This window comes from Pyxicephalus adspersus, chromosome 2, assembly GCF_032062135.1.
Source record: "Pyxicephalus adspersus chromosome 2, UCB_Pads_2.0, whole genome shotgun sequence".
NCBI classification, from domain to species: Eukaryota; Metazoa; Chordata; class Amphibia; order Anura; family Pyxicephalidae; genus Pyxicephalus; species Pyxicephalus adspersus.
In genome coordinates, this window is record NC_092859.1 from 82,122,282 (window position 1) to 82,142,466 (window position 20,185).

At 34.8% G+C, this 20,185-nt stretch overlaps 1 protein-coding gene across 1 annotated transcript in view; it reads right to left on the reverse strand.

Annotated features, from left to right (window-relative positions):
• The window catches only part of CEP290 (centrosomal protein 290), a gene marked incomplete in the record, with an annotated part of 79,370 nt that overhangs the window by 10,400 nt on the left and 48,785 nt on the right, over positions 1-20,185 (reverse strand). Inside the window, 9 exon segments of the mRNA XM_072401222.1 lie at positions 2,490-2,662; positions 3,639-3,761; positions 5,729-5,893; positions 7,191-7,277; positions 9,681-9,815; positions 12,413-12,536; positions 15,070-15,225; positions 16,504-16,649; positions 19,052-19,177. Of these exon segments, the coding sequence (XP_072257323.1) occupies positions 2,490-2,662; positions 3,639-3,761; positions 5,729-5,893; positions 7,191-7,277; positions 9,681-9,815; positions 12,413-12,536; positions 15,070-15,225; positions 16,504-16,649; positions 19,052-19,177 (1,235 nt within the window).

The window sequence follows — 20,185 nt, forward strand, 5'->3', positions numbered from 1 at the left end:
AAAAAAATCAGAGGCCTGTGAATCATTCAGACTTCATTTTGCAAGTTTCCGAATCCATAGTCAAGAACCACCAAACACCATCAGTGGCTATGAATAGACCTGGACATCGTGTTTCCACCATTGTCAACAAAGAGCGCCTGACTGGTCGTCACTTCGTTGAATACATCCCACCAACCCAGAAAAAGGCGGCACCTACAAGGATGTGCGTGGTTTGCTGCTCAAAGATCGATGACAGAGGAAGGAAAAACCGCAAGGAAACCAGGTTCTACTGTCCTGACTGTGATGTTGGACTTTGTGCAGCACCCTGCTTCAAAATCTACCACACCCAGGATGTCTACTAAAAATGTAAATTTTTTTTTCTCTTAAAACTGCATTTAGTTTATCTTATTATTTATCAATAATATTGCACACTTGTTTGGAAAATTTCAGTTAGAAATTTTTGATAAAAAAATTTTTTTTTGATAAAATACACTGTTGTGGTCTATTATTTCATTATTTTTTATAATTATGTATTATATTATAATTTATGATTATAATATAATAAATAAATATAATTATTATACCCGGGAGTTATTCCTAAGAATTACAGGCCCACAATTTAAACAAAAATTTTTATGCATAAAATAAAATAAAAAATAGGATCACTTTTTGCATCAAAAAAACTGACAGAATTAGAACGCTGGGGGGAGTAATCCCCCCTTTGAATAAATTATAAAAACTAATGGTTAAGTCCAATGGGACCATATGACATTGTGCATTTTGTTTTTTCTTCTTATATATGTCTTTAATGACCAAGTACAAAATACTAGGGAATTGCAGCTTTATTACTTGAAACATGTCTTTGTTGTATACTATTTTGTTTTGATTTCTGTTCCTGTGTATTCAAGTGTGATTATAAATTTGTTTTTTTGTTTTTTTCAATTGTGCTTGAATATTAATGTAAGTTTCCCATATTGCACTTACCTAAAAAAAACTTTACATTTAAAAAACAAATTTAGAAGTTGAGAGGAGGACTGAAGTACCAAAGACATTGCAGTGCCTGCTCTTATTTTTGTGCACCACCCTAATCTGATGCTGTAGACCCTAAATATAAATTGAAATGCAGGACTTTATGCAAGTTATTTTTTCATATACAGCTTGGAAAACCATAAATTCACCCAATCCCCCACCCATCACATGGGGACACTGGAGGTCAAGTGGACTGCACATGGGCGGTGCTAGCAACATAAGAACAGGCACCGTATGGTGCTTGATGGGCAATGGCTTTGTTACATTTAGAAGTCTAGCTTTAGCACATATTTCAATTTATTTTAATTGAAATCCTCTCTCAGCTGAATGCACTGCCCAGTATATGCTCCCCCACATCTTTGTAAAAGTGTTTATGCTCTTCGTGCAGTGTATAATTTAATTTACTGCCATTCAACCACACTAACATTACAAATTGAAGGGTTTGAACACATTAAATATGCTGAAGTCTCAGAATACATAGTTTAAAATTCTGCCTTTGCTTCATAAACAGTAATATATTTTATAAAATCTGATGATCTGAGCTTGATTTGCATATCAAATGTAATTACAGCAGCTAGGAATACAATGGAGCAACTTGAGAATATGAAGTGGTTTTCATATACAGAAAGAGGTAAGAAGCCATTGACGGAATCTGAATTCAAAAGCATAATGACATGCAATAAGTCGCCAGATGCAGTGGGATTTTTCAAGCTGAACCTTGCTTATACAGGGAATTGCAAGTAAGGAGGCACAAGCTAAATTGACCGGGCAGAAAAGACAAAAATTCACATGGTTTAAACAAGAAAATTGTATGAATATTGGAATTTAATATTCCTTGGTTTTCTATCCAGCCAGAAGGTAGTAGTTTTCATTTAACATGTAAAGCATTGTTTCACTTTCACGCTATGCTAAAGGAAGCCCATGAATTTAAAACAATACATTATCTAAAAAAACAAAAAAAAAAAACTCAGATCATTTAAATTTCTACTTTTGCTTCTTTTAATATTTGGTATCACAACACAGAATTAAATGTATGGAAGGCTTATGACATCATAAAGTCTATGACTATAGATAATAATGAACTAATGGACAGACAATTTTCATAATCCTGCATTACTCTTGTAAATAAATAAAACTTCTGAATAAATAAAGAGAATTTTTACATCTAACTTAAAAACGACATAAAGAGCTTTATAATAAGCCACTGTTAACTCTTTGTGCCCAGATTTTTTTTTCTTAAGCCCAGACCAAGATTAGCAGAGTTGGTGTGCATCAGCTGCCTGGTCAGTTACTCTATGAAAAATTTTTCTGACTGACAGAAGAATTAAAAACTGGAAATAAATACAGTTGCACATTCCTAGTGCTCTATCGCATGGTGAATTACACAGCAAAGGGCATTTTACATTTAGACCTAAAAAGTTTAATTGAAGTAATGTTTCAATGTTCCTTATACAGTACATAATCAATTATAAAATACGTACTTGCTTACAACAACTGATTTCCAGGCTTTTCCATCTGTTCCTTCAAGTTGAGGCCCTCTGCTTTCAGCCAAGCTCAATTTACTTCTAGTTTCTTCTAGGTTTGCAGTCAGTTTTTCATTGATGACTTCCAAATTTCTTTTTGCTATCCGCAACTTCTCTGATGTTTCATTTTCCTTAAAGATGTCAACAGACCATAACAAGATCAGTTTAAAACAAAAGGAAACAACTTCTACAATAAAAAAATATTTTTTTTTTGTTACATAACACCCCAGTTTGAAAATAACTTCAGGTTCAGATTTGAAATTTTGTATGTTGACATTCAAAATATATGTGGAATTTCCTACCATTTTTTTAGGCAGTGTACATGTAAGATGTATAAGTAACCTTTTAAAAAAATCACAGTAAACCCGCATGTAAAAAGCAGATAGTAGAGTAGTCACATGTCAGTGCATGTAGATAAGTTAGTAGCACTAAAACTACACATTCTTTATTTATAGAGAACCCCATTCTTGTTTCTAGGTATAAGGGAGCATGTGGATGTTTCTGCCCTTCCTTCCAGAATGATGTACTTGGCTTATGTGGGCAATAACCCGACATGAACACTGTTCAGGCCTGGTGGGGTAACAGATCATCAAGCATTCATAAGGTTAAAGTATAATATTAATAAAAAACAAAAAAAATCGACAGATTGCTTTTTGCAATCCCTGCAGAAAGGACAGTCCCTTCTGCAAAAAAACATACTTACCTACCCTTTTCTCATTTTTTTCTAAAGTACATAGTAGTTCTGTAATTACACAATGACCCCTGCATACCTGGCTGCCAGGAATAAAATAAATCTTGCACGCATACATGGGAGTTACCTCAGTCCAGCTTGACCAATAAAAATGGCTGAAGACCCAAACCCAAAAGCAGACTAGGTGAAGATACCAGTGACCAAGACAGGAAGAAAATGTAATTCACAGGTGAAAAATCTTTCAAGCGATTTGGAAGTAAAATGAGATGTCGAGGACTAATTAAATCTAGCTGCACCCGCACAATTACCTTATATGCAACAAAGAGGCGTTTATACTAAAAATTACTGTAATGGCTGAATCATAGGTGACTGATACACTTTCAAAAGAATTCAGATCATGGATACAGTATTCTTACCGCTTTCAGTTCCTTGCGAAGTCTCTCATTTTCTGCAATTACTTTTTCAATGCCTTTCGTCTTTGCTTCATATCTCATACTTAGCTGTCCACCCACATGCAGCTGCAGCTTTTCAAGTTCAGACTAGATGTGAAATAAGAGGGGTAAAAAAACACAATACAGATTGATCTTACACAAAACACAGTAGTGATTGATCTAAAACAGAATTCTAGTCTGTAAACGTGAAATGTGCGTTACACAGGCACATGGATGACACTTTTGTACCAAAGCTGTAAAAGGGATGTTTTAGAATTCTAAAATGCTGCACATGAATCATAGTTGAGGACATTTTCCCATTGTCATATTACTTTAAAAAAATAAACCTTTATCCTTTAGCCTGGTTACTGAACTGATACGTTAGCAGGATTGGTAATGCCTAAACACACACACTTAAATTGTTTTAAGGCTCAAACTGCAGCTATAGCAGCATTCATCCAGTAAACTGGCTGCTTTATACTCTCTTTTCTATTTTAATATGATTCAGCATCATTCTTCTAACTGTATGCCTTTCTGTTGGGTAAGTACATTCTAAAAGATCCATTTATAAATATTGGCCCTGCGCTGACACATTTCCTTACCTGCAATCACTGTTTTTTTAGCCAAGAACAAAATCAGAGCGTAAATGCAAAATAAAGTATATTTATGAGCCAAATTTAATTTATGATATAGTTATGAGGCTTTTGGTAGCTATTAAAAATATGGATTTCCCCTTGGTGCCGGTAACAGCGGACCTAGATAACTTTGACAGGTTCTAGGAAGGAGTTTTTCTCATTTCCTGTTGTGAATGCTGGTCAGGAAGTGTGGGTAAAGCTCTTTAATGAGATGTCAAAAAACAAAAGATAAATTAATAATAATAAAAACCTAAAAGAGGTTTTAACCATTCTCTGTGCTATCCAACATAAAAAATTATTTAGATGCAATTAAAATGGTTTTCTGGATATAAGAATTTAAGCAAATGTAAAGCAAATAGAGTTCAGTTGCGAGTCGAGAGTTCAGACTTGAAAATACAGCAACCCTAAACAAATAAGTATTTCGCACTGACTAAGAAACAGGATAGTATTTTTTATTCAAATTACTGGTAAATGATTTATTTATTGATGAGGTGATAAATTCTAAATGAAACAGGCCATGCAGAAAAGGTGTATGGAAGAGCTGGAATAAAAATTGTATTTACTTGACTGAAATGGCTTCTTTTGTGAATTCTCCTCTCTGGTGGCCAATTTGTTGCAAATTCATACAAAAATGGTGAACATTTTTTTTTCATATAAGTCATAACTCAGGGCATCAAAGAAGTAAAATAGTGCAAATTGTGTGGAAATAAAATGGAAATGTGTACCAATCTGATTTGATCTTTTTACCTCCCCTCCCCGCTGGAGTGATTGCTTTGGGATACTGTAATGACCTTTATGTGTCAGGTATGTATTAGGTGGATATGATCTCTCCTTTCTATATGCATCTGTTGGAGCTAAAAGTAAATTCGCCTTCAAGTAACCACTAAAATATGTAATGTATAGGACTGTGCCATTTCTGTTTAATGCTAAGGAATTTTCATGCTCATTTGAGGAAGCAGACCAATATTCTATAGGCCCTTCGTATTTTGTGGTACACACGAAGCACGGTGCATGTTTATTGTGAATGGCACCCCAACACACTACTACTGTAGAAAGTAATGAACCCACACTGCAAAAAATATTAAAGGACTGCTTAACACAGTGCACCTTATTGCAACTGTAAATGGGCCATAAATATCATTAACATTAAAGATTCATCATCTTTATTGTATAGGAAAAGAAACACAATATAGAATGATGACATGCTTTATGTCAAATCCAAACAAGCCATCTTTCCTCTGCATAAAAAAATGTTGACGTCCCTGTGAAATATATATAGTCTACCTATCAGTATAAGAAAGCAAACTAGCTGCTTTCAGTCTCTGTATGTTTGACGGCAAGGTCAAATGTTTTGCTTTCCAGCTGCTGAAACTTGTATCTGGGCAGTAGATTGACAGAAATGAGAGACCTAAGCCACAAAAAGCCAAAAGGCTGAAATACCTTTAGTCTTTCATTTTCCAGTTCTAGATTGGATAATTTTTCATTTGTCACAACACCTGGGGCCTTCTTGAGGTCCTCATTCTCCCTCTGTACTCTTTCTATGACTCGTTTCATCAGACCAATAGTCTTCTCCAGCTCTGGTATCGTTTTTCCACTTCTGCCAGACTTCAGGTATTCATAAATTACACACAGAAAAAAATACATTTACATAAAGAAAACATTCAATCTTTTCTGATAGCAAAAGATTTACAAGCAGGTGTCATTTAACATATTTTATATAAAATAATGAATAACGGGAAAAAATTACACCAAGAGCACATTATTATGTTCTATAATGTGTAGCAAAACTACAATTTACCAAGGAAAAACTGAGAGAACAATGCCAGCTACTGGTCAGATTTAGAAGCTTGTTTTGTCTTAGCATATAACATTTATAATACATCAGGAGGTGCTTTGCACAGCAAGGCTTAAATATAGTTACATGCAGGGATATTAATATCATGTGAATTAGTCAAAGCTGGCAAACTGTAGAAGAAAGAATGGCATTTCCATTATTCTTCCTATAACAATTTTGTAATTGCTTAAATTGCCAGAGTGTAGCCTAATATATGTTTGAAGTATTATTAAACTTCAGACACAGTTATTGAATTCAATTATTTGTTAATTATTTTCCTGCATCAGTATACTACAGCACAACGATATATGTCAGCCAAAAGAGAATTATAACATTTGTAACGTTTGCATTATCTGGGCATTTTAAGGTCTTTTTTTGTGACAATTATGATAATGTAGGACATGAGAGAAAAGCAAAATAACTATCTTGGTATGTGTTTAGTTAATGGTTTGTATTCTCCATGAGAGTACATGTTTAAAATCAAACTAACATACAAAATTAATTTACCATGTGGTATTGATAACACATTTAGCTCAAGTGTTGTACACAATATGTATTGTAATAAACTAAACTTAAATGTAAAGCTAAACTTCATAAAAAGGCACAATACAAAGGATAGTGTGGAGTGTATGGAGTGAGTATACTTGCCAAAACATTTTTATTTTTGTCTATCAAATCCTAAAATTAATAAAACCCTGCCAGAAAGCACAGCCATGTTGGTGACCTGACTCTCAACTGATGGTATGCAGTACAGCTTAATCACCTTTGACTCCCAGTCTGTGATTGGACAATAAAGGGGCAGTGTCACATAATGAAGTCATTGCTGGCATCATGTTGCCATGTTTCACCTCAACACTTTTGTACAGCCTCTCCCTCTGCCAATTCAGCTGTAAATGGTGGTACCAGAGGCTGAGGAAGATACGCTAATTACATTTGAAATACATTTCAATTTACAGTAACTGCAATGAATACATATATTTGCATTAAATGCAAGTGAGAGATTTCCGCATGTAAACACAAATATATCATACTCAAAAAATAATAACACCCTACTTAAATCTTACTTACGCCTCTGACATTTCCAAGTTTACGTTCAGCTTCTATTTTATCTTTTTTGAGAACTTCACACATTTCTTTTAAATTAGTAATCTGATCCTAAAAAAAAAAAAAAAAAAAAAAAAAATAAAAACAATAAAAGGATATTCTTATGTTTTTATATTAATAGGGTGCACAAAAAAGCAAAAACCGTAATGGTATTTGAGATGATATTTATATATAGAATTATCGTTCACATTGAACAAACATACATTGCCTTGTATGAAATTCTTTTCTTAAAAGTCCAACCACAGTCTAAAACTTAAAGTTTCTACAAAACCTTGTAATATAGGTTCCTGGGTCAAGCTTTAAATGTTTTTTGAGTCCCTGTCACAGTGACAGATGTTGCAGAAAGAGGAAGAGACCGGACATTTCTTCAATGGAGGGACAGGCAGCATAAACAAAATTTTTAGTGTCAAGTCTTTATTACTCTCTGGGTCTTCCTGTCCCCCATTGCTCCTATTCATTGATCTTCGTGTCCCTGGTATAGAAATTATTCCAGGAAGGAACAGAGATACAGTTAAAGTTCACAGTGTTTCTGTTACCATATCTAGCTAAAACTAAAAGAAAAAATAGTTTGAGTTGCTTTAATGTGTATTTATTGTAGTTTAGGTTTTACATTTTTCTTTTTACTAACCTCTTTAAAGTGAGCTTCTCAAAATATTGTCTGTTGTTCGATAGCCTCCTTCCCCTACTTCTGAAGCCAAGCTTTGGGAGGTATTAAAGGACTGTTTATTGTTTAGTGTTTCCTAGATACCTCAAATGGAGCTTCCTGAATGTGTATTAGACTTGGCATTTCCAAGACTTACAGCAAGTATAGTGTGAGCAGGCCACCTCCACCTGACCAGATGTATTAATGTAATATTTTTGCTAAAGCACTGTAAACTAGCTTCTTTTGCAGAATCTAATGCTGAATTCCAGCCTTCAGTCTTATAACTGTACAGCAGCTCTTGTACTGAAAGTGCTAACTGTGATTTAATTGCACACTGTTAGCTTATCACATTAGAAGCTTCATCAAATCAGATCAGTGTCTGTATCTCTCTGGCTGGAGGAGTTAGCATCATCTTGCCCCTTTCAAGTCTTTTTGTCCCTGGTATGCCTAGTTCACGTCTAGGATTTTAGTTTTCTTTTTTTTAATGGAGGTTCAACATTACAAAGGGTTTTTACCCAAGGTGGTCTGCATGCAATGCAGTTTTCCTAGGAAAGCCTGATTCTTTAGGCTGAAATTCACCCATTATTGTGTTTTTATATCTGCATAACTCTTCTCAAGAGCCAGCCCACTGCTTGCATGAGGATGAAGGGCTTTTGGGAGGAGTACAAAGGCAGGATACTGTAATGCTTTCTGCAATACCCTCTTACATCAGATATGATCTTCCAGCACTGCATCAAAAGGCAAAAAGATCAGTGACCATATCACTAGGTCTAAAATAATATACAGTTAGGTTCATAAATATGTGGACAGAGACACCTTTTTTCTCATTTTGGTTTGGTACATTACCACAATTAATTTTAAATGAAACAACTCAGATGCAGTTGAACTGCAGACTTTCAGCTTTAAATCAGTGGTTTGAACAAAAAGGATTGCATAAAAATGTGAGGAACAAAAGCCTTTTTTACACAATCACCTAATTTCAGGGGTTCAAAAGTAACTGGACAAATTAAAAAGCTGAAAATAAAATGTTCATTTCTAATTCACTTGGTTGGCTGCTGTGAAGGGGTTTCTCTTAAGCATGGAAATGATTCTGCGATCATCCACCACTGTTGTCTTCCGTGGACGTCCAGGTCTTTTGGCGTTGCTGAGTTCACCAGTGCTTTGTTTCTTTCTCGTGATGTACCAAACTGTAAATTTTGCCACTCCTAATATTTTAGCAATTTTTCGGATGGGTTTTTCCTGTTTTTGCAGCTTAAAGATGGATTGTTTCACCTGCATGGAGAGCTCCGTTGACTGCATGTTGTCTGTTCACAGCAAAATCTTACACATACAAGCACCCCCTCTCAAATCAACTCCAGCCCTTTTATCTGCTTAATTGATAATGACATAACAAAGGCATTGCCCATACCAGCCCATGAAATAGCCTTTGAATCAATTGTCCAAATACTTTTGAGCCCCTGAAATGAAGTGATTGTGTTAAAAAAATGCTTTAGTTCCTCACATTTTTATGCAATCTTATTGTTCAACCCACTGAATCAAAGCTGAAAGTCTGCAGTTCAACTGCATCTGAGTTGTTTTAATTAAAATAATTGTGGTAATGTACAGAACCAACTAACTATTTGTAATAAAATTTGAAAGTTTTATTTAAAATCATCAGGCAAGTTAATTGAGGGAGGGGGTAAAAAAAGGCAAAATATAAGTTTGTCTTTGTACTGTATAAACACATATGTGCTATTTAAAAAAGTGTAAACATAAACAACATTATAATTGTACATACTCATATCTCAAAGATTGGAAACCGTCTATTATACCTTTAGGCGTGGTAAGTCTTTATTTGCTTGCTCCAGCTGAAAATGCAGCTCAACATTCTCAGCTGATAATCTCAGGTTCTCTTTCTGAAGTTCCATCTCCCTTGAGGACTGATCTTCTGACCCCACACCTGATGTCTGACAGGTATTTAAAAAAAAAAAAGAAAGTCGAAGACCAGCACTGTAAACTAAACAAGCATTGATATATATAAACTGAACATTTACATAATAATACTATAAATACAATACAATAAAAACATGGAATAAATAAATCTAAGGCGCTGCATCAGTTAGCTAAACTGCTATATATACTACTATGTATTTCTAACAGATAAACTAATTGACCTAGAACAAAATATCCAAGATTATGTAGGCTAGTATGGGTTATGGAGAAAAACTCTCCCACCTGCAGTATGGCATTGTTTTCATTGTTCTGATCAAACTCTTTTCCAGTCTCCATGGTATCTTGTTTGCTTAATTTGTTATCCTCACAACAGGGTGATTCACCATGACCAACTACTGAATTACAATCATTTTCAGCATCTGACTGGTTACCAGCACCATTTAAAGTACTAAACGCTACTTCTCTATTTTCTCCAATTTCATTTTGCTGAGCACCATGGTCATTATAGTTTTCTTCAACTTCATGAATCATAGCAGTCCTGCTGATATTAAAAAATGTTTCACAGATATTTTGTTTCTCGCTGTCATCACTAGAACCCCTCTCATCAGTAGCTTGTGTGCTTCCAACATTTGATATGTCGCCCAGTCCAGGGGTGGCTGTTGTGCTAACAGGAAGTAAGACATCACATGGTTTTGGAGAAGGTGCTGCACTAATAGGCTCTGATGCATCATATGACCTTGGCCAGGTGTCACTACTCACTGGAACTGGTATGGTGTTTACCAAAGGAGTAACATTTGAAGTTTTAGAATTGGTTGCATTGTCTGTTGCAAGATTATGAAGCTCTTTACCTAGATCGGATACATTTTCACTAACTCTTGTAAACACATTAGAGATCTCCTCCTGGTCTACTCTATTTTCTATACCGTATGTTAAATTGTCTGGCATGGTCTTCATAGGTTCATCCATACAGCCATCGTTTGTTTTAAAAAATATTGTTTTCATTTCCTTTGCTCTTTTTAAAATGTTCCTCTTTTTATTAGGATTTACTGGATTGTGTAGTTTATCATCATCAGCTTTATATGAAAGAAGAGTAAAATGTTGGAGGTCCACGGCATCATGCTGGTAAGGCAGCATTGTATACAAATAAATAAAATATATATAACAAATATATAAAAAAACAGGTAAAATGGCACAGTAAGTTGACAACTTGTGTAATTCTAATATTAGGGTTTTACAATGGAAAACAAAATTCAGCTGTGTTATTTTATTAGCTATTTCTGTACAATACTGAATATATTAAATATGAGTAGGATCATTATGAGAAGGAAATAAACAAGCCACATTCCTGAATACAATGATAAATATGTTCAAAAAGGACAAGAGTCCAATAGAACTTTATGGCACAAGTTACAAACTAAATATAATGGTTTTCCATCAAAACTGATACAAATATGTTAAAAATGTCAGAATATTAATTCCACTGTTTGAGATTTTAAAAATAACATACACAGAGCTGGTGAGAGCTGGGCTCTTTTCTGCATTATATTTGAAGCTTTCTAAATAATATTCTGGCTAAGCCTCGTGTTCACAGGGATTCCTTGGTTGCACTAAAAGGACTTCATATATGTCACCCTTTGAAGAAGCAGCCAAGAACTGTCCATAAAGCTGCAAAACGTGTTGGGTTACCAGACTTTGTATGACTTACAAAACAAATAACATTTGTAATTTTGTGTGAATTCTATGTCCTTTAGGTACATTGCTATGTGAAAATTATTTTTAGCAGGTCAAATGATGGTTAACAAAGTTCTGATAATTAATTGTTATTGTAATTTATTTGAATTTGTTTTAAATGTTAAATCATTATATGTAGTGTATAACCTAGGCAAATTTAAAATCCAAATAGACTTTTCTCTTCTTTGAATTTTTGCTATTTCTGTACAAATTACAAGTGTAGTCTGATGCATGTGGTAGTCCTGGCAGCTGCAGAGGAAACCAGGATGCACCGGCTATCCTGGCATCCTAAGCAAGTTCCACTTCAGGGTACATTGTACAGTACACAATGCAGTACTGTATGCAAGTAATGTGCGTAAGAATTCCTAAAGTTTTTGTACAGCCTATTATAGTTATTGCATTGTATATAATTTGCTACACCTTTGTGTTCATGAGTTTGTGGAGAAAATGAGCAAACTAAAGAAAGCACAGAACAGAAAATATCCAACACTGATTTATTAAAGCACCCCAAGGCTGGAGAGGATACACTTTCATCAGTGAAGCTGGGTGATCCACCTGATGACCTGGAATAGATTTCTCCAAAGTAATTTGGTAGCAAATGTTTTGAATCCTGGACCAGATCTATTCCAGGTTTGCTGGATCACTCAGCTTCACTGATGAAAGTGTATCCTCTGGAGCCATGGAGAGCTTTAAAAAATCAGGCCCTAGGAGTTTGACTAGCTTGGATGGATTTAATACATGGTCCTAAAAAGTTAATAAATCTGTATATTTCTGAAAATAAACCAAGAGACTGAAAATAAAAACTGAAAATGTAAGAAATACAATAAAACAAAAATAAATCATGCCATTTGTCACATTTTATGAAGAAACTAACACTTACAGATGGCCTGGACAGATTTTCCCTTGAGAGATGATTTTCCAGTGCTTGAAGCTTTTCTTGCAGATATTGATTTTTTAAATGCAGTTCATCTACTACGGAATCACGAGGTAATGCCTGCTTTGTTCTTTGACCATATAAAAAAAAAAGTTTTAAGAAAAAAAATTGCTTAGAAATCTTATTCTTTCTTAGCATGCCTTCAGTTCTAACTAATATGAACAAAAAAGAGACTAAACTTTGTACATTCTTTTAAACTTTCTTAGTTTAACAAACCCTTAAGAAGTCTAAGCCTGCTTGACAAAGCAAGTGCTAAGGAGCAGACCTCTCTTTCCTCCTTGTATATGTTACTTGGATACAAGGTTAATAATAATAAATTTTCTCAGCCTGCTTGCAAAGGTTAGAACTTCCCAACCAAATTATTACATTGTGCATCCAAGTGTAATGCCTCTAATTAGTTCAAGAATTGTTGGTACCCTCTATTCTTCAGACATTAACCTGGCAAATTAATTCCACTGATGCATTAAAGCTGTTATTCTTCGGCCCATTATAACAAGAAAGGTTGATTTTTCACAATGTGTCTAACGTGTGCAGTGACTTTATGGGACAGATTGATAGGAGGGTTATATATTATCAGAATGAACTGTGTGACATACTGCTAGCCATAGTACATTTCATTAAATTATTCTATATATTTAAATCCATCTATAAGTATTGCAAAAGGGGAAACTGCTCCAAAAACACCACAAATGGAGATATCATATTTCTTTAAAAAACCCAGAAATTCTCAAACCAATTCTCAAAAGTACTTTGAGTTGTGAGACTTTTACAGCCTCCTTCCACAATTTGAAATTTTTCATGCAATGATTAAAAGCAGCCTGAACGCCCGAGCCAAAAACAAAGCAGGCAGAGGACAAATGACCAGTCACCAGTATTCCTATGGTCTCCCTGCAGCTAATTTTACTCTCCCCCATTACGAATTTCACGTGTCTTATTATGCATAAGTCTGTATGTAAGTGGCAATGCCAGGGCTTTTGCTTTATTACGTTAGAGATTCCAGAAAAGATAACAGTGGTATCATCACAAAATTTCACTAGCAGTAAAGAGGCAACAGTGCCCTAGATCTCACACTGCAGGCATAAAGCTATGAGGCTGCAGCCAGACTCATCCATCCTTCCTTCCCACCGCTCAGCTTCTGCCTCTCTTTGTAGTTCTCTTCCTTGGCTTTCACTTGAGACTCCTGTGCTTTGCCTTTAAATCCCTCCACAGTTTTTGTCCCACTTACCTTTCTGACCTGGTAGAAAAATACTCCCTAGCTGCTCTTTTTGCTCCTTCAATTACCTATTAATGACTTCTTCACTCATAACCTTGTCAAACACACAGCTCCAAGACTTTTCTACAGCCGCCCTGACTCTCTGGAAGAGTTTTCCTCATCCTATTAAGCTTGCTCCTACTTCTTTAAAAACGCTCATTCAAAAGAGAACTCAAAACCCATTTTTTTCAAACTTGCCCACCTATCTTCTTGTCTTGTAAAACTGTCACTACTTCCCGCCACTACTATCATCTCCCTTCCTATTTTGTGATACTCTTCCCTCCTCCTAGATTGTAAAATCTCTGGGGCAGGGTCATCCTTAACTGCTGTGTCACTGTTTGTATCTGTCTGTCATTTGCAACCCCTATTTATATACAGTGCTGGGTAATATGTTGGCGCTATAAAAATCCTGTCCAATAATAATAATAAGGCTGTAGACACAAGAGTGCCCAGGCACACTCACATACCAGGAAATGTACTACTATTTTTCAGGAGGAATTCTGGATAAAAAGGTATATTTTTCAGGATACTGCTTATATTTGAAAAAAAACATATAAATCTACACTGTTTGTGTTTAGTTTCAATTTAAGGATATATTAAAACATATTAAACAAGATATAGGCTGCTTACATGAACTCTTGAAGAAATCCACATTCTAGGTATAAAGCAATCATCGGTACCAGGCAGAATATTTGTATACATTATTTTGCTAAACAGGTCACTTGTAATCATTAAAAAGGTATAATTGTATTCTACATAATTTAATTGTTACAATGTAGTAAAATATAATTGTGCAAAAAATAGTAGCTGCTATTATAATGCTGGAACATAAGGTCAGAAAAGGACATCCTTTGTATGAACAACATACAATATAACTATAATATAATTAAAATTGGAATTTTAAAAGAAACAACATTCTTCTGGATTGCTTTGAGTGTTACTGATAGTGCTACTTAGCATTAGCTTTATGTTGGTGGTTTACTGCTTTTATCGTTTAAATTAATTGTAACAATATTTTACTATTTATGTTACTTCTGTTTGTGTTTTACCATCTTGTGGTCAATGATCCGTTTATATGAAGTGGATGATTTTCCCACAGATTAATGCCTGTTTTAAGCAGGATGAAGGATGAAGCACATGATCTGTTTTAATACCCACACATTTGGAGGTTGTTGGCATTTTTTTTTACTTTTATTCTTCTAGGAAACATATAAGATGGTGAGTGGCTTTTTTTGGATCTAGTTTTTATATTTGTGTTTTTAAACTAAATATCTATTTGTAAAAAAAAGTAAGCAGTATATTAACTAGCACAACACTTCACTGGGCTGGTGTAATAATATTAAATACTTACTTCATATAAGCAATTTCATTTTCTAACTCATTATTCTTTTTTCGTAGTTCTTCTATTTCTCTTTCTGATTCCACTGTTCGGGTAGCAACTACTTGATCCACAGTAACCCCACGAGATTTCAATTTCTTTTGCAGTATTAATTTCTCCTGATCAGCTCTACAATTAAAATCACGCATATTATCATGGGGCAAGTGATATATAAAGCAACTTGAAAATATAACCATGAATACACATATGCAATATAAAATAGGCTTTTTTTCAAAACAGGAGAACATTAACACACTAAAATACAGTGTTCACACACACACAATGGCATGTACACATTAGCTATGAAAACAGTAAACACTAGCTTTTTACAAATATGTCCTGAGATCACCTAACATCCATGAAAATTTCCATACTAGTCCATAGAAACCAGCAGGAAGAAAAAAAAACTTTCATTAAAGAAACAGATGCTGCCTTTTCAGACTTTAATGCTTTTGTCATAACCCCTGAACAAAAATGAAGCCAAGGATAACTGAACTTCACTGTAATTTCTTATGCTTATACATGCTTCAGGACACCTATTCAGAAAGGTTGCAGAACAGCCAGCCAACAGGCATTTTCAGGACTGGATAAGCTAAGCAACTCTCCAGGTTTCTCTATGCAAGTTGATCCCTACAGATCCTAACAAGAGATGGACACATAAAACTTTACAGTTGGCCACTGCGAATGTGTGATTATTCGCAATAAGATTTAGACTGCAGGCTACAAACACATAACTGGGAACAAAACCATACATTATGTTTAAAGTTAGCTGGAAGTAGTTTATTTGTTTTTAAATTCATAATTCTTCAGACATATTTCTAATAATAGGCTATTATTTTGCCATTTAACATTTTTTCCTGTAACAAAACTCTGTATTTGAATTACAAACAACAGTGAAATATCAGAAAGACATCTAAGAATGTAAATCCTGTATATATGTGTTAAATGTCCTTTTTTGTTTTTAATAGAAATATGACTTCTTGAGATTCCTACTTGAAGCAACATAGAGGGTTTCTCACTTCTCCTAGCCTCCACTGAAAAATAAGACAAGTCCAGGCATTCTAAGATTTAATAGGAGCAGACAGAAGGGAATTGCCAAATTAGTTTCAACTTGAAGCTCCATTTAAACCTAATATACACAATATTTTTTTATTCTACATTTTGCATTCAACATTATATCTTGTTATCTATTTAAGTGGTACTGAGAATAAATATATAGAATATGATATAGTCCAAGGCTGCTTTCTCTTCTCTTTCTCTCTTTTTCTTTTTGGAGCATATACAGCTTAGTAAGAATTATTTCTATACATCGAGGTCACACAGAACACTTCAAAGTGACACGCTGTGAACACAATTGATATGGTACATAAAGCAAAATGGGCATTGTGTCTTGTCTAGAAAACTCACTTGGAATACAGCTCTTTAAGGGTTGTCAGTTGTTTTGTCAGAGACTCAACTTCCTTTTCTTTATCGCGCAGTTTGCTGCGAATTGATTCTAATTTAGTTTGCCACTTCTTGCCTTCTTCCCATCTAATTATATCTTCTTTAGGGCTCTGCAAATTGAAAAAGTAATTATAATCACATTTGCTTAAGAATTCTATATGCTTTACATATTGGTTATATTCTTATGATCTGTAGATTGTACAGAACACCAGCAAACAAAAGATGCATCAGCCATGTTTCCTGTCAAACTCAGCAGTCAGCAAAGTATTGCTGAAACCTACAAATCAAAATGAGTAGAGGTAGAGACTTCATGGTGCCTCGCTTATTTTAACAGTGCTGAGAATTGCTGAAAAGAGAAGATAAAAACAAATATAAAAATGTCAGTTCCCTGTTTTTGTTTTATGATCATATTGTACCTTAGAGTGGCTCCTTCATTTGCCTCCACTCGTATCTGAGGCTTTGTCTGAGATGTCCAACAGACTGCTGTTACTTTGTCTAAACGTAAAGGGAACTACAGGATGACAGAGCTGCTGTGCACTTACAAAGTTCAGAATCAGTTTTTGAAGCCACTCTGAGAGACGTTTTAGTTTAGTTGCCCTTGTATCAAATCTCATACCATTTTTTGTTCTTCTTTTCACTACTGTAGAGTATTAAGTTACATTTTTATATTTAAATACAGGTTTACAACCCTCTTTTTATGCCTTCCTATTGTATTATTAAGGCTTTAAAAATAATTTTGTTAAATAATATGATTGAAGTACCCAATGATGGTATTTGCTAACCATGAGTGCCTTGTTGGGGTGCACCTAGTGATAAAATTTAAATGAATAGTGTAATGTTGTAATTATGACAGTCACTTTAATTTTCAGGCTGCCAGAAGTGGGTATTGGGGGTGCTAACTAAAAGGTAGTAAGGTCTATAGAGTAGATGTGACAGCTGGCAATCTTAAATACAGAAGACTACAGCACAGGATACCTATAGTTACTTTTCAATTGTATGTAAAATTACAGTGGAACGCAAGCAAAATGTTTGAACTGGTATTGGAGCAAAGTGTTAGAGAATTTTTTATAATGTTCTGTTGGCATTGCACTAGTGAACGTGGTCAGTTAAAGCATGCAGCATCTATAGCCCTATAGAAAATGTCAGTTCTAAGGTAACAATCGTGTGCAAAGTGCAACAAAAATCTCTTATGTGATCTACAACAAACAAGAATTTACCTGGTTGGTATGGATTAGAGCATTTTGCACAAATCCAATAATCTTTACATAGTTTATGGATTTATTCTACCTTCCTACAATATGCTTACATTTCTGAGATTAGAAAGAGGGACATCTTTTAGCACAAAATTATATTTGCAAAGGACAATGTCATGTCCCCACTTACTTCAAAAATGTGTAAAATACCAAAAATAGGACTGTTGTTATGTACCATAAATTTATTTTCTTAAGAATGTTCCGTGGAGCACAGCAAGTCCTATACTTTCAGGTTATACTACAACCCACAGGAGGATTGGAGATAACCCTTCTTCCATCCAGTGCACTTTGGTTTGCAGCCAAACATAACTAGAAACATGATCAAAAACACAAAGGTGCAGGACACGTGACCACGATAAACAGAAAAATCCTATTTTATTTCACAGGAAGTTCCATACATGGTAGAAGGTATCAGCCACTCAAACTGAAGACAAATGAGGCAAAAATTACCAGAAGACTGAAGAACCAAATAATAGCCTATCCAGGACGTCTAAGACTAAAAATATTCTGGGGGATATCTAAAACCACTAAGCCTGACAAGGAGAAGAACTTTTCAAGAAGAGAGATTGGCACGGATAAGAGAACAAAACCTAGGAACAGACAGCGTTTAAAACTCTAAACCCCTTAGAGATGTGATCCTTCAAACAGTATTACCAGCATGTCCCAAAAGCAATAGAGTGAGACCACAGTTAAGTTAGTCTTTTCTCAAATAAAGAAACAGATCCAATTAGGTGTTGAAAAGTTTTAATAAAATACAATACTTAATGTATAGAAAATGTTAAAGCATGTCTACACATTAAAACAAAATAAAGAAAAATTGAATAGAACAGAAAAAATTGCTTCTAAAAAGAAAATCCCTCAACATAAAAGACAGTTTGGACATTTGTCCATAGTCACCATTAGAACAGATGGTCCTTTTTTTCCCCCCGATGGAGAAGCGCCCCGCCATCACAGCGGGATCGTGAGATCGCCGCTGGAGCGCGGGGATAAGGTAAGAGGGACCCTCAAAGGTACCCCGAGTGTGACTTGGGGTTACCGCTTTTTGCAATATTTTCCACCCCGAGACGCACTCGGGGATACCGCTAGGGGGGTTAAGGAACACAAACAGAAAAGGCAACTACTGCTGTTAGTAATGGGCAACAACACTACTCATAGAAACATTACACTTACCCTTTAAAGTACATAAGCAACATTCCATTACAAGTATTACAGCGTTTTATTATTAGATTAAGAAGGAATACACTAGTAATGAAGCATACCTTATCTTCTCGTGCAGCTTTTCTTTCAGCTTCTTCACTTTTCTTCTCCAACTCCAGTTCAAGCTTTTTAATTTTCCTCTGAAGCTCATCTATCATGCTCTGTTTACTGTCCAGATCTGACTTACTCTGAAAAGATATGGACATTATAAATGATTATAAATGTTAGCTATATTTGTGTGAAAAGATTTACATAAAACGTAGTGAGAATCAAGGGACATTTAATACTGGATTTTATAATTAACAGTAAGAACTGTGGAATAACATGTAAACAACCTTTAAATTACTGCTCATTCTATTCCAATTTTGCAGTAAACATTTTGCCTTTTAGAGAACCTGATAATAAGGACAGTAATGTACTGTTACTGGAAACCGCCAGAGAGATTTTGGCCATTATAATTTGGCTGTAGCAATGACAGTGAATAGTGAACTTGGATGGCTTTGGATTACTGTAGGTGTTTTGCTCTGCTAAAGAGAATAGTCTTAATAATATATATATTTTTTATGGTCTGCTACATCATCTTTCAGCAAGGCTGACCATAAAGAAGGGCATCTAAGTAAGCTACAGAGAAAAACATTGCTAGTATGTATACATATATAACCTTTTCATTAACTTTTAACACAGGTGTCCCCTTTATGTTTGTTTTAGAAATAGATTTTCAGTGAACAATCCTTTAAGCTGTACCAGCTCTGTTAACCTGAACTCATTAAAGCAATTCACAAAAGAGTACCAAGAAATGTATAGTTACTTAGAAATTTGGAGATATTTTTGAGATTCTTTTAAACTTACCATTTTTCTGTGGATGCATTACATACTTTGAGCAGATATAGTATATCCCTACAATCAGACCCAAGAGCTGTAAGAGCATCAATTTTTACAGGGTTTGCCTACACGAGTTCTATTATATGATTTGTAAACTGGGTAGAAAAGCAGTTCAAAGAGGAGAGTTATATAGAATCTTTCAGGAAAATAATATTTAACAGTAAAACAGTTGTTTCAAATATTAAAGACTATCATATGGTGTTCAGCAACATGTACATGTAACATTCTGGCCTCCTATAGGGAATAAATGGGGCACAGTCGAGGACTGACCATTGCTAAATGTTTAAACGGTTGTTAATTAGGAAAGCACATAG